Source organism: Sylvia atricapilla, chromosome Z (genome assembly GCF_009819655.1).
Source record: "Sylvia atricapilla isolate bSylAtr1 chromosome Z, bSylAtr1.pri, whole genome shotgun sequence".
NCBI classification, from domain to species: domain Eukaryota; kingdom Metazoa; phylum Chordata; class Aves; order Passeriformes; family Sylviidae; genus Sylvia; species Sylvia atricapilla.
The window spans coordinates 78,337,212-78,351,823 of NC_089174.1; the positions used below are offsets into that span (position 1 = coordinate 78,337,212).

At 40.1% G+C, this 14,612-nt stretch overlaps 2 protein-coding genes across 7 annotated transcripts in view; one reads left to right on the top strand and one right to left on the bottom strand.

Annotated features, from left to right (window-relative positions):
- Window positions 1–6,847, top strand: part of KIF2A (kinesin family member 2A) — a 57,476-nt gene extending 50,629 nt beyond the window's left edge. For all 5 annotated transcript variants that reach the window (XM_066339908.1, XM_066339909.1, XM_066339911.1 and 2 more), the window contains 3 exons: window positions 1,040–1,141; window positions 3,170–3,305; window positions 5,095–6,847. In XM_066339908.1, coding sequence (XP_066196005.1) covers window positions 1,040–1,141; window positions 3,170–3,305; window positions 5,095–5,180 — 324 coding nt within the window. In that variant the 3' untranslated portion in view covers window positions 5,181–6,847. The remainder of the gene's footprint in view (window positions 1–1,039; window positions 1,142–3,169; window positions 3,306–5,094) is intronic.
- On the bottom strand, window positions 6,804–14,361 carry DIMT1 (DIM1 rRNA methyltransferase and ribosome maturation factor). 2 transcript variants are annotated; one of them, XM_066339915.1, is made up of 12 exons: window positions 14,170–14,361; window positions 13,965–14,038; window positions 13,068–13,154; window positions 12,625–12,686; window positions 12,422–12,515; window positions 12,277–12,326; window positions 11,356–11,479; window positions 11,146–11,238; window positions 10,383–10,447; window positions 10,111–10,174; window positions 9,511–9,617; window positions 6,804–8,779 (listed from the first exon to the last, which is right to left on the bottom strand). In XM_066339915.1, the coding sequence occupies exons 1-12, from the start codon at window positions 14,222–14,224 to the stop codon at window positions 8,737–8,739; spliced, it is 918 nt and encodes a 305-aa protein (XP_066196012.1). In that variant the 5' UTR covers window positions 14,225–14,361; the 3' UTR covers window positions 6,804–8,736. The 2 variants fall into 2 exon arrangements, with proteins under 2 accessions (XP_066196012.1, XP_066196013.1); XM_066339916.1 differs by lacking the exon at window positions 13,965–14,038 and having other exon boundaries at window positions 14,170–14,291.
- Between the last annotated feature and the right edge of the window lie 251 nt (window positions 14,362–14,612).

A 14,612-nucleotide genomic window follows, 5' to 3' on the forward strand; every position in this document is an offset into this window, starting at 1 on the left:
TTCTCCCTCATTGATGATTATCAGCTTTTGTCTTGGTCCTTAAATATTCAAAAGGGATTAAAACTCTATTTGTGAAAAAGCCCATGAAAAATAGAAAGGAAAAATCCTTACAATCCTAACAATCTAATTTTTCTCAGTCTCGTCAGACATCTCTTCGTGATATCCACAGTATATCTTACTTAAGTAACTGACTTTTTTCCCAGGATTCTGTTTCATAAGAACATGGTAGTGATTCCTAGAGCTTCCCATTGGATGTTCCTTCCAACCAGATATCCTATCATATCACTTGTTCATTGTTCATGTTGAATGATTTCAAGCCTTACTTAGTGTTCTAAAAAAATATTTCAAAGACATTGTATAAGGAACTACATTATCTTGCTAAACATTAATTACAGCCTACAGTACTTTCCTCTTCTATTGTTGGCTGTTGATTTTTAAGGAAGCTTTCTTTGTCCCAGTGTGTAAATCCATGTGTGCATTCTTCTAATTTATCGATGACTTATGTACATTCTAGATTACTCCCTTCACATGTATTTAACTTATTTTTTTCAAAGGTTTAATTTAATTTTGATTTCCTGGAATGTATTGAATGTAATTGCTCTTCTCTTTTTTTGAATTTTTTTTTCCTGTCGGTTGCAGCACGACAACAAAAAGCCCTGACAGAACCCCAAAGTTTTCTGTGGGCATTAAAATCTATTAGAAATTATAATTATTCCCTTGAGACTTCCTCTTCCCATTATTTTAACTTGTTATTTTTGTGTGGAATATTCTTATTTCCTGTATTTGCTAGGATTAGTGACTGGAATTTTTTGGTGAATATTAATTAAATTTAACTCTGTAAATATTTTTAATTTATTGCCCCTTCTATTCATTCCTGGAGATTTTCTTAATACTTCTTAGAAGTATTGAATTCTATTTTTGACAGGCTTTGTCTTCTGCATAATTTTTTTCCGTGTTCTGTGATCATATGGTTCATGTTCAATTTTTTTTCTGTAATCACAGTTCTTTTCAGGCTAACAAGGTTAACTATTGCTTTTAGGAAGAAGAAGTTTCTCCACAGTTGTTTAGTTTCCATGAAGCTGTGTCTCAAATGGTAGAAATGGAAGAGCAAGTAGTAGAAGACCACAGGACTGTCTTCCAGGTAAAAGATGGAGCTCCACTTTGGTTTATCCTAATTCAGGAATTCACATTTTTCCCATGAAAGTGCATACTCTTGAAGATGGAGGAGCATCTGATCTGTAGCCTTTCTGTCTGTCAAAGATTCCTAAACTGATTTATTATGTTAAGCTGATTAGATAAAGAAATAGGAACAGAATCCGTAACACCTGATCTTAGTCCCCATGATTAAAGAGAAGTGTATTTCTTGGTCATGGCAGAAATTTAGTAAAATTTTCCTTTGCTGGGCTGGTCATTAATAGTTACGTTTCTGTCAGCACCGTTTCTGTTTGGTCGTCTTCCTGCAAGTATTGTGTCTGAATTTGTGTATTCTTTTATGACATCTCCCTCTCCAGAAGAAACACATGTATTTCAGACTGCCTATTTGCTTCCAGTCTTTACAGCTATGTGAAGATTTCACTTGCTTTTAGTCAGAGCTTTTGGAAGGAATACTGCCCATGTAGTGCTGGTCAGTGCTATGGAACCTTTTCCACTCACAAAATCGTGGCAATAAGTAAGAGTTACTTGTTTTCAGAAGGAAATGTAGACTGCTTCTGTTCATAGCCTTAAAGCCTTCAGGCAAGCTGTCTGTTTGGCACATCTGTTCCTAGAGGACAGCAGACCATCAAACCTGTAGAGAATACACATTATCAGCTTAGGTATCTAGCTTAATGGAACATTGATGTTTCATAATAAAGCAAGATGCTAAATGAAATATCTTACAGTGGATGTAGAGATTTAGTTATTATGGAACATTAGCCCTGAAGTAAAACACACAGAAGTGTGAAAGTCATGTGCCACGTGCTGTGGCTATGTCCTAATGTGGCTTCTGGAGAGACAAGCTGTATTGGTTTAAGATCTAATTGCCTCTGTCTGTCCATCTGTCCTTCTGCTGGAGATTACTGCTCCTTCTGGCAGTCCCTGGGAGGAGCTGTGTCCAGGCCTCCAGTCCTTTGGTTCAGAGAATGGCTTTTTAGTTTATGCTGTGTGTGTGGGTGGGCTGCACTGATATAAATTCTGACAGCTGTACCAATCATCTTCTGGCAGTGTTCTCCTGAAAGCAGCTGATACACAACATTCTTTCCTGACAAAATGGCTAAAATACATCAATGCAACTAACTGTGCTCTACATGTTCAGGAGTCTTTGTCTTCAATGTACAAGGTTATGCTAAATGAGATGAATCTTACCCCAGTGTAAGCTCAGTCTCTCCTGAAAGCCAAAAAACAGACAAGGAGATTGGACTACGTTTTCAGTTTTGCTTGGGCTGTGGAGCACAGAGGGAAAAACTTCATCTTTATAGGTCAAGCCAAGCTTTCTAGTGTGCCTAGAACTCTCAGCTGCTTTCTTTTCTTTAAACTAAAGCATTTCCAATGGGCTCGGTTCCTCTGAGCATAATTTTGCATGGTTCTGTAACATCTAAACTCCTGGCTACATTCTTCTTTGCTACAAGCTTTTTCTTTCCCTCTTACTTTTTTTGTAATGTTCAGAGTGCCAAGATGAGCTTCTTTACCCAACCTTTGTTGTATTCCCGTGTATGGATTTAGATCATATAATAGTGAGCTTAAAATAGGTATCCGTGTATACAGCTTCTCTCAAAGCAGGGCAGAATTATCTTGGCTCTTTAAATGTAATAATGTCTGGGTGACTATAGAGTGGTAAAGCAGCCCATACTTAAAGCCTGACTTCAAAGTTTGACTCTTGCCTAAGGGGGCACAAGCACGACAAAGTTCTGTTCCGTAAATTTCTCACAACCGTCTAATGTTCTGAATTTGAAGAGAACTGGGTAGCTGGGGCTTACCTGTGATGATGTGGCCACTGAAATTAAAAAATACTGTAGAAAAAATGCAGCTTTGCTGAACTAGGAATAAAGTTTCATTTTTGGGTTGAAATTTATCTTATTGGGGTGACTAGGCAGCAAAATGTGTGGTCATTGTGCAGAAAAGTCTTAATCAGCTCTTGGTCGTGATACTTCGCTGATGTGTTCTGTTTTTTTATATTTAAACTTTTATCTAGGAATCCATTAGATGGTTGGAAGTTGAAAAACTGCTTCTTGAAATGACAGAAGAAGTAGACTATGATGTGGATTCATACGCTACCCAACTTGAAGCAATTCTAGAGCAAAAAATTGACATTCTGACCGAACTTAGAGGTAAGGTGCTTTTAATCACTTCTCTGTGCATTATTAGCATATGCCATGGAGACTTGCAGTAAAAACAAGGAAGAAAGAAAAAGTGGGTGTATTTGGTCTTTTTTCCCTGCTTATGGTGGCCATCAGTGGAATGAACATTTATTCTGAAGTCTAAGAACAAGTTCACATCTATGATCAGTTCATCCTAACATAAAGGAAGAGTCTGTGCTTTACCTCCAGGAAGTACAAACTCAGTCTTGCAACTTTTCTTTTTTACCAAAACACTAAAGGAAGGTAAGAAAATCCAAAACAAACTGTATGAAAAAGAAGAGAAGGCCATGCAATGAGGAAAAAGCAGTAGGAACTCCCAGTCCCTCCTGTTGTATTGTGTAGTGGAGCAGGGAGCTTGCTGTGATTTTTAAGACTATGCTTAAGAGTGCCATCAGACTCTGAATATTTTAGTTATTAGTTTACTTTTTTCCAAAAGCCTCTTTTTGAATTTTGTCAGCCTGTCTTTGTTGAAAAACAAACTGCAGCTAATTCTTAGTGCCCAAAATTAACTCTTTCACTTGTCTTCTAAAATCAGCTTGTCGGTTGAGTATGTCCTGGAGATAAATTTTTCTTTTCATTTTTTTTTAACTGTTTAGACTCCAGGAAACATACTGTTATACTGGCAAAAGCTCACGGGTTGGTTTGGGGGTTGTTGAAAAAGTTTTCTTGATCTGTGTCAAAAAAATGTAAGTTAAAATCTCATTTTTGACTCAGTTTGAGTATCTGCTTGGAATACAACAAGCAGATCAGATGTGGTCTGCTTGTTGTCCTGAGCATGCCAGTTACACTTTTGCTGGAGTTGGAGTTTCCTTTTGTTTTTATGGATGATGGCTTTCTCTTCAGAAGACAACAATTTGAGACACCAGCAGTGAAAAAATTGCAGTTTAGGTGACTACCTGTTCTTCAAAAACTTAGTAAATTCTGTTTTTCAAAAGGCTACTGAGGTAAAATGGTAAGAGATCTTGCATCTTTACAGCCAGCTTAATGTAACTGTAGTTTTACAGGACATAACTCGTATAAAGTCAAAAATGCTGTCTTGTTATCATCTGTGTTCTGCTCATGGTCACTGAATCATTCAGCCTTTACTTCTGTTACTGTGGGACTGACATATTTTTGCCATCATTTTGTTTTCTTCTTCCTGTTCTTGGGCATATTACTGGGGAATAGAAGGGACAAGAATAGAAAAACGAGGATGCCACACTCCCATCCTTACTGAATTACAATGTGAATGATGCATTTAACTATTTACAGTGAGAAAATTCCAAAACTTATTCACAAATGTTTTTCACATTCATAAGAAAACAGAGGGACTAGAATTTTACTCTTCCGCCTTTTAGAATGTACAGAAATGGCAGACTGTACACTAAATATAAATATGATTTTATATATTCCTAAGAGTAGTTTGGAAGGTGCTGGGAAGGAAATGATACAGGCAGTGTGTATCTCCCTAGACTCTCTAAGACAGGGGAATGGAAGTGTGAACACTTTACATGCTGGGAATACAACTGTGCAGTTTACAAACCTATCCTGGCTAGGGACAGGGGTAGTATCCAAGAAGAGTCTAAGATGCTAAGCAACTTGTTTGTATGGTTTTGAATGCTAACTTTGCTCAATCCTCTTGTTTGTAGAGTCAGCTATTTTTGTGGAGGAATGTTCCTTGTTATTTGTTAGGGCTGGGATGTGGAGGATCAGGGCCTAGTTTCAAGATCTGTTGAGCACAGGCACATCAGTCCTTATTCTTTTGTTTTTTTTCTTAAAGACAAAGTGAAATCTTTCCGGGCAGCTCTACAAGAAGAGGAACAGGCCAGTAAACAGATCAACCCGAAAAGACCACGTGCCCTTTGAAAAGGGCCTCTGCTGCTAAAGGAAATGACAAACCTGTACTGCTGTAGCACACATTTGTTACAAAACCTAGTGACCGAGAGAACTCAACTACTTGAAAGTAAAAATGTTAGAAATGTTTGTGGAAATGTCCCGTTTCTTATTCACCTGAATGACATTTTCAGTTTTACGTGAAATGCTCCTATGATGTCTACAAAATGCTTCTAGACCAGACAGCACAACCATGCAGGGTTCAGATCTGTGAAGCACTTTGTTCTAAGTATTTCATTTATTCAAATGGTGAAATGTTTGGAAATACTTGCCATATTTTTAATAAAGTAAAACTGTGGCCATTAAAAAGCCACAGCACTTCCTTCTGATCCTGTTCAGTTTTATGACAAAGACCAGCTGTGCAGTTTAAAATTGTGGCATGCATGCACACCTCACTAGTGGTTTTACGTAACTTCTCTTCCACAGACAGCTGTGCTTAACTCTTCCCATTCTGTGCCTTGAGGAAGGCTACTTACCCCTAAACATCCTTTTTCTGAAGCACAGCCTTAAGAAATACATTCCTTACTTGTCAATATAAATTACTTTAGTGTGTGTACATTCTTGATGTGTTTCAAGAAGACTTACTTTTTGGTGGCTAGTTTCATTTCACAGGATGTGCCATATCATTTTAAGAGGAACTGCAGGCTGTTAAGAGTGGATGAACAGCTGGACATTCCATTTTTCTTGTAAAAATCTGGAATCTTGATTTATTAGAATACCATCGAATGGTTATATAATTTTAACATTTCATCTGTAACAATTAAAAAAACCAAAAAAACCAACAAATCAAGAAAAACCCACAAAAATATAAATTAGTTGATGTATATTAAAAGGTAATGTTTAAGTACTGAGGAGAGTTGTATCTTAGAATAATGCAGATAATGATTATGTGGTATGGTGTGATAATGCTATGTATGGATAAGTTAACTATCAAACTTTGGGGATAAATATGTCCATACTGGCCTTTCACATACTGTTTTAAAAACTTGGATTTTAATGCATGACAAAGTTACATGTACATTAACCGTAGTTTGCAGGTAGCTTGAATAGTTCTGTTGCTTTAAGAAGTAGCTAATACCTATTTTTCCCTTTGTACAGTGCCAGCAGCTGAAAAGTGGGGTAAAATTGCATCATTTGACGATTTTGCACAATACCTCTACCTAGTGCTAATAGAAATCCCACAAGTACCTGAATTCTCACAAATGGCGCCATGTGTATCAGCACTTTTTAGGTGGTGGCACTCAAGTTACTTTTGCAAGTCAGTATCCAAAAAAGATTGACCTTTCATGTAAGAACTTCTTGTCAAATGAAGAACGTAGACCTCTGTAGTTCTCCCTCTTTGCCGGAGTTTGTATCAGCAGACTTTCGCTTGCGAATGTTTAAAAATTACTTCTGGAATACAGGCCTGTTGATTGTGCCAGGCCTGGTGGGGGAGAATAAAGGGAAGGCAATGGAAAAGAGTAAAATGAGCCAGAACTTCTTGTAGTGTTTAATGTTTGTATCTCCCATAGAAAAGTAGGCTATGGGAAGCTCTTGTCGCATCATGGTTAAAAATAAAAACTCCTCCTGTGTGTCAACATGAAAACTGAAACAATGTAGATTTTGCATAATGTGTTTAATAAATTAAGCTATTAAATGAATTACATCTGAGAATTTCTGTTATGCTTTGGGAAGGGTTTCGATTTGTAAGCACATCAGTTACATTTTTGAAAAGGCATTTCTGGTTTCAAAATAAAGCCAACTCTTCTGTACAAATTTGCCATATAGAAAAAACTTCCCCAGACCACTGTCCTGACTTTAGTTTTGCAGCAGATCTTAAAAAAATCATACCTCTTTCTGAAATTTTTTTAAGATCATCACCCATCACAGCTAAAAGAAAAAAACCCAGTGGAATGGAAGGCAATAGCTTCTGTTAGCAGGTGATAGTACACGTTACATAATATCAGAGGTTTTCTCTGAAACTGCTCTAGACATTTCTTACTTTGTAAAAAAGCTTCTGAAGACTGAGGCATCCTACAGGTGTAACAGTGGCTTCCATACAATTTGTCCATGCAAGTCTTGCACCACAACCTGTGGTGGTGTGGCTTACTGTGGGTCTGAAATGCACAGTCAGCTTTCAGCATCTTTCTACAAAGCACTGTAAATTACACATGCAAAGTAGCACATGCAAGTGGAAACTGTGTCTACTGCCAGTCTTTGTGTCAGAGCCTGCTTTATGTCAGATTTACACTGATACTGAAGCACTTAGAATCAAAAAAAAAAAAAAAAAAATTGATACGGCTGGTTGTGGCACTTGAGTTTCTGCAGCTCGTTGCCATAAAATGCACTGAAATTACTTGAACAGGATTCAAACAAGCCTATTCTCGATTCCTCTCCAGTAAAACAAAAGGATTAAGGAAGTAGACACATATCTTCAGCACTTTTTCCTTCTGTATTAGTCCAACCAATATTCCTTGTGGCTATTTACCTAACTCATAATTTGGTTCTGCATGAAGTGAAGCAGCACTACAATTACTAAATTATTAAATTGTGAAATCATTGTGCAATTCAATGCTTCAGGATGCCTATAAATGTGACTGGCTATTCTTATAAATGCCTCTGAATAAATGACTTTTAAAAAATAGACAGGATATCAATGCGGCTGCTAGCTGGACTCAGGACATCTTTTCCAACCTTAATGATTCAATGATGTGTATAAATTAAGTTTTTCTTAGAGGCGGTTTTGGTAATTTACATGCATTGCTCTAGATCTCACTGAAAGCTATGATCTGTGCTCAAACTTTTCCTTGCTTTAACAGTGGTTACCTTAAAAAAATAGCTGCTTGAATTTAGTAAACCAAAAACCCAGCCCTGCTGTCTCTGTTTATGAGCCCTGGCCCACTGGCAGTTTTTTTCCAGTTCCACCAGTGGAGTAGAGGGTAAAGGCAATTCTGTAAATGTTATCAAGCCCACAAGGTAAATTCTTTTGTTTTCTGAGAAACACTCACTGGGATTCTTTAAGAGAAGCAGATGACTAACAGGCTTGGAGTGCTGGTAGTTACCAGAGGGATGAGAGGATACAGGCATCTCAAATCAAAAGGAAGCGTTTAAATATACTTCAAACAAACACACGAATGACTGATATAAAAAAAAAGGAATTACCAAAACTTTCTTTTTGTTGTCCAGACCCCTTACTTGTTCTACTGCTGAGTATTGTGCATGAATACACTGAGGTGAAGTCCATGATCGGAGAACACAGAAGTGAATTATCATCAATCCATGTTTTGGATAGATATAGAAAAACACAGTCATGAGGTAGCTCAGCACCTCACGTCAGCAGTGAGAGAATTTACTGCTTTTAAAATACTGAGCAGCAGCTTCTTGCCTACTGTATGTGATAAAACCATGTCCAACATTTTATTCTGAGTCCAAGCATATATGCTGTATTCTGTTCATTGCTTTTATGAGGAGCTTGTTCCACTGCATTCACCCTGACTTGGGTAAAAACTTTGGTGAAAAAATACAGCACCTTTCATTCTTCTGGCAGTATCTATGAAAAATGGATGCCTTCTGAATTGAAGCCATGTAGCAATCTGAAAGAGTGAAATATGTATATTACAGTTCTAGCAATTTAAACTTCAGCTTAAGGCATTTCTAAGATGTGCAAAGAAAATAGCATGAAAGCAGCCATCACTGATCAACTGCAAAGAAAGAAATTTTACAAATATTAAACTAGAAGTTATTAGCAAATTTGCCATTTTAGAGACAGAGGTTTATTTTCAATGCAGTTACTTATGCTGGATCCTATCAGGTTCACTGTGTTTCTTCAGAGAGCATTACCTGTCTTAGTTCTCCAAATGACAAGCAGCTGGGAACTTTTACTTGAATTACGAGAGGATTCATGATGCCATCAGAAGTAAGAGTGGAAAATAGCAGGTAATTATTAATATTTAAAATTATGCTATAGACTATGGCCTAATCCTCAAGGTAGAGAAAGGCTGCGTAAGACTACAGGGAAATTTTAATAATCAATTTACACTATGGCTATTTTTTAAGGAGACACAGAAGGCCTAGTACACAAACACCTGAAATAGGGATCCTTAGCTAGTTGGTCCTCAATGTTATAAACAGCATTTAAAATATGTAAGTGTAAGCCTTGAGTGTTTGGTCATGTTCAAGACTGGAAAAAAGAAGTGTCTGGTACTTAGAGGGAAACCCTCCTATTCCTGTGCAATCCAATACCAACCTGCACTACACAGGTACAGATGCAGACAGAATTAAAGAAGCTTAAAAGGAAGGCATAAAGAGAAAAAAAAAAAAATACCGGATGAAATCATCTATATCCATTGAACGGGCTCGTTTTTCAGAGTAACCTGTGTCTTTTAGAACTGTCTGTATTTTCTCCGAAATTTTGAAGTTTTCAGGGATTTCCTGTCAATGAAAAATGGGATAGAAATTATTTTCTACTCATAGCACAGAAAAGGGTTCATTTAAATAATCAAACTCCTTCTTACTTTTAAAACAGTACTTGTTTTGAGTCTTAAAAAATAAGTTATACTTTTTCTATTATGAATTATGGCATTATTCTATTGTATCTGAATTTTTGTATCTCAGCTAATTCATTATAGATGAATCAACAGTATTGAAAAGCAAACATGAAATGTTTTATTAAGTTAGTAAAAGACCTTGAGACATACATATATGGACAATATTGTAATAATATAGTTGATTTTAAGCATTTTCACTATGATTTAGTGACCCTTGTAGATTTTTCTCTAAGAAAAGAGGCAAGTTCCTCCCACCTTCAAGCTTTTTTGGAAAACCTTTGGTGCGTTAAGCTTTTCAATGTTAATTTTTTTACTCCTATAAAAGTCAGTATGTAGGTCACAGTACATAGAATGTAACAGATTAAGATGGAACTTACTGTATTATGTAAGGAACAATGAATTCGGTAATTATGATCCAGCAACTGCTCTACAGCACTTGATCTGGAAGGGAAAAAAAAAAAAAAAAAAAAAAAAAAAAAAAAAAAACAAAAAAAAAAAAACAAAAAAAAAAGCTTGTGACATCAGTATAAATCTTCCTCTGTGGTTTATCACTGACTACATAACACTGCTATGCATTTGGACAAAAGAAATGGTTAACTGGATAGGCTTTCAAACTTCAAAAATATTTCCTTTGATAGAAGTTACTTACTTAAATGCTGCAGAGAGTGTCTTGTTTTTCCTAACAAAGGCTATCCTTACCAGACCATCCCATTCCTGAAATTAAAAATTTCAAAATTTTTGAAAATAACATATAGCTGCTACAAACAAGAACAGTCTACTGGCAACTACAGAACAATACTGAACACGAAGGTAAATCCTTCATGGACATGTCCTAAATAACACAAAACCAGCTGTGTCTGGGACAAAGCAATACAAATGGAGGAGAAAATACTTCACCTCAAAAACCCTTTGAATTGTACTTTTATGTGTCTAGGTGCTATTATGCGCAGAAAAAGCAAATACTTGAAGAAAATTTGGCTAGCCGTTAGCAAGGCTGAAATGGTCTTCAAGTGGTCTAAAAATTAAGAATACTCTTCTGTAACTTCTGTCTTCTGAGATTACATACACTCATCCCAAGATAAATCTCATATATTCCTTTGATCAAAACCTGCAAAATCATCAGCTAGAAACATCTCTGGGAGATGTAAACCATGATGAAAGGGACATTATTACAAGCAGTTCTCCAACTGCTCTTGATCTTATGAGAAATACTGTACAAAAAGTTGCACCCAGTTGATGGTGGCAGGTTAATGTCCTAACACAAGCCTGATCAACACAGAAATATGCATTTTGGAAACTCTAATGAATAGCTGGTAGTTTGTACTAGAATCAGCACATGGAACTGAGTAGTAAGGGGAAAGAAAAGTTAAATTAATATCACTAGCATGTTATGCTGAGTGTACACTGCTCACCTGGAAGTTGATAGGCGGTGGTGGGTTCTTAGGCTCTATTCTGACAACACTGGATTCTACTTTGGGAGGAGGCCTGAAGTTGTTCTTTCCAACCTGTTAGTTAAGAGCAGTAAGGCAGCTGTGTGAATAAGCAGCAAATTCCTCACATCCCTTGCAAAACTCTTCTCTTCTGTGTTTGACAGCTGAGTTACCCAGTGCAGAATAACATACCTTCATCAGATGGTCCACTCGAGCCAACAACTGAGTGTTAATGGAGAGTCTGCAGTACAGTTTACTTCCTGGTTTTGCAACCAAACGAAGTGCAAATTCCCTTTGAAACATAAGGATTGCACACCTGAGAGTAACAGAAATGAGAAAATCAATTCTAAGTAATCAATTTTTATGTCAGAAGCTAACTAACACACTTGGAAAACAAACAATTTGCCTCAGCACTCAGAAGAGTAAAAGTTCGTAATGAACAACTCTGCCTTAATAAGTGTGTTGAAAAAAAACCCAAAACCCATCCAGAACCTGGTGAAGCCATCTAAGTCTCCTTAAAGCTTTTACATAATTTGATTATTTATATTCTAAATGGATCAAGATCAAAGAGACAGTCTACTCTCAGAGTTCCCTGACTGTAATAAATCATTTTGAATAACTCTGCTGAGTCCTTCAAGTCCAAGCTTTCCAAAAATTGACTGGTAGCATTACCAATGTTCTTCTGAGAGAAATCAAGAGCTGCTGACAAACTGATGTCTGACACAGACAAGGCAGTTACATTTTTAGATCAGACAACAAGAAAGTGATTTGGCATTGATTCTACCCTTTCCAGCCCAACTTTGGTAGGAAGGTATCTGGAATGCTCTGCTTATCCCTGGAATAATGTTTAGCTGTATTACTAAGTAGGTGTAACTCCTGGTTTTATCTGCTGGGCACTCATTATAGCCAACTTTAAATTTTCTTTGCATGCTCAATACATCAACATAAACTTAATTTGCAGGCACTGTCAGGCTATGCATTAGAGAAAATTTTAATGCAGCTCTGATCCATCAAACTGCTATTTTAGGAACTAAAAAAATACTGGATTTGAAAGTTTTTTAAATACTATTTTCCTTCCTACTAGATAATACAGAACTCTATTGTTTCACATACCTGAAAAAAGGTCTATGAAGTAGTAACTTGAAAACGAAAGGTGAAGAAATCTGAGAAAAAAATTACTAGTTAGTATAATTTCTGGGAAATTAGCATTTTAAAAGAAATTTTTATGTTGTTGTATGCTATATTGTTTGGCCCATACCTGGTAAGGCAAGTTAGCTACACATGCATCAAAAAATGGTAAGTCTGTTTTCAAAATATCTCCAACCTTGATTTCAAGTTTGTTCGCTAGACACCTGGGGGAAAAGATACATTGTGGTTATGCTCAGATAAGCAGGTTGTGAAATTTGTACCAAAGTAGCTCCCCTGCTTTAAGTGCTCCCTGTTTCCATAATTGATACTTACGTGCCTTGGACTCTTTTCTGAAGCTCACCAACAAGTCTAGGGTCAATTTCACATGCAATAACCTGAAAAAAAAAAAGTATATACTTGCAACTCCTAACTGGAATTTTATTAATAAAAACTCCAACTCTGTATCTGTTGCTACGGGTTTAAAGAATCCTTTAAAAATCCCTACGAGGCTATGCACTCTCCTCCTTCTCCAAACACAGGCAAGCTTTACCACATAAATAGTTAACAGCACTCCAGTTTTATAAAACTACACAAAATTTACATGATCAGCTAAAAACCCTAAATCAGCTAAATTGTTCAAATGCAAAGAAAAATATCGATGGAGTAATTTTACTTACGTGCATCACGCCAATAAAGATCCTTCTGTTTGCCACAGTCTCAGCCAAAGTGTAGTCAGAACTTGGAAAGGGGGTGTATGTGAGGGAATTTGCACTTACTTTTTTGACTTTCTCCAGCATTTTTACTGTCAGGTTTCCAGTTCCCGGACCCACTTCCAGAATGACATCCGTGCGGCGCAGGGCAGCCTAAGGACGGATAGCTTTTTGAGTGCCTCCCTAGCACCGACTTCGTGCAATCATTTGACTTTAGAATGAAACTAAGCGCTTTTTACACACTAAAAAGCTGGAACCGGGTATCATGGGAGGGTGAGAGTAGTTTACCAAGGAACGAGTGGGAAACGGGAGAACAAGAATGTCCTGTCGCTGGTTTATTCCGCAGCGCTGGCCACGCGTCAAGAACCAGCGAGCAGCCACGTTACGAGGAAAACCAGCACCAAGGGCACTGCACACACGGACAGGCGGCCTGACGGCACCAGCCGCGGCTCAGCAGCGGGTCCCGAGAAGGTCTGGGTTCCCGGGAAGGTCTGGGTTCCCGGGAAGGTCTGGGCTCCCGGGAAGGTCTGGGTTCCCGGGAAGGTCTGGGTTCCCGGGAGGGTCTGGGTTCCCGGGAAGGTCTGGGTTCCCGGGAAGGTCTGGGTTCCCGGGAAGGTCTGGGTTCCCGGGAAGGTCTGGGTTCCCGGGAAGGTCTGGGTTCCCGGGAAGGTCTGGGTTCCCGGGTAGGTCTGGGTTCCCGGGAAGGTCTGGGTTCCCGGGAAGGTCTGGGTTCCCGGGTAGGTCTGGATCCCGGGAAGGTCTGGATTCCCGGGAAGGTCTGGGTTCCCGGGACGGTCTGGGTTCCCGGGAAGGTCTGGGTTCCCGGGAGGGTCTGGATCCCGGGAAGGTCTGGTCCCGGGAAGGTCTGGTCCCGGAAGGCCTCAGCCGGGGCGGCGGATCCACGCCGGCCGCGCTCTCCCGGCACACACGTCCCGCCGGGCCCGGGCCCGCCGCCGTTCCCACCTTATCGATGATGCTGTTCACCACGAGGGGGTTCTTCAGGATGTGCTGCCCGGCCCCGGTGTTGAAGAGGACGCCTGAGGCAGAGACCAGCGTGTTACCGTGGGCAGCCGCGATCCGCCACACCCTGCCAGCCCCCGCTCGGGTGCGAGCACCGGCCCGGCTTCGGCTCCCGGGATCCTGCCCACCCGGTCCGGTCCACACTCACCGCCGGCGCGGCCCTCCCGGCGCTCCGGCCGCTTCCCGGCCCGCGCCTTGGGCATAGCGGCGCCTCCGCTTGGATCCCTTCAGGCCCGCTCGGTCAGCCTCGGCTCGGCCCCGCTCGGCTGGGCTCGGCCCCGCTCGGCTGGGCTCGGCCCCGCTCGGCCGGACTCGGCTCGGCCCCGCTCGGCTCGGCCCCGCTCGGCTGGGCTCGGCCCCGCTCGGCCGGGCTCGGCCCCGCTCGGCCGGGCTCGGCCCCGCTCGGCCGGACTCGGCTCGGCCCCGCTCGGCTCGGCCCCGCTCGGCTCGGCCCCGCTCGGCTGGGCTCGGCTCGGCCCCGCTCGGCCGGACTCGGCTCGGCTGGGCTCGGCTCGGCCCCGCTCGGCTGGGCTCGGCCCCGCTCGGCTGGACTCGGCTCGCCCCGGCCCTGTGCCGCACGTGCTCCGCGGT

What these genes read in the sequence shown, in the direction of transcription:
- DIMT1 (XM_066339915.1), bottom strand. Translation starts at nt 14,224, where the DNA reads ATGCCCAAGGCGCGGGCCGGGAAGCGGCCGGAGCGCCGGGAGGGCCGC. An exon ending in CAGAAAAGAGTCCAAGGCAC is followed by an intron (nt 12,516 to 12,624) that starts GTAAGTATCAAT and finishes CTTTTCCCCCAG; the next exon opens with GTGTCTAGCGAACAAACTTG. An exon ending in CACCGCCTATCAACTTCCAG is followed by an intron (nt 10,448 to 11,145) that starts GTGAGCAGTGTA and finishes TTTTAATTTCAG; the next exon opens with GAATGGGATGGTCTGGTAAG.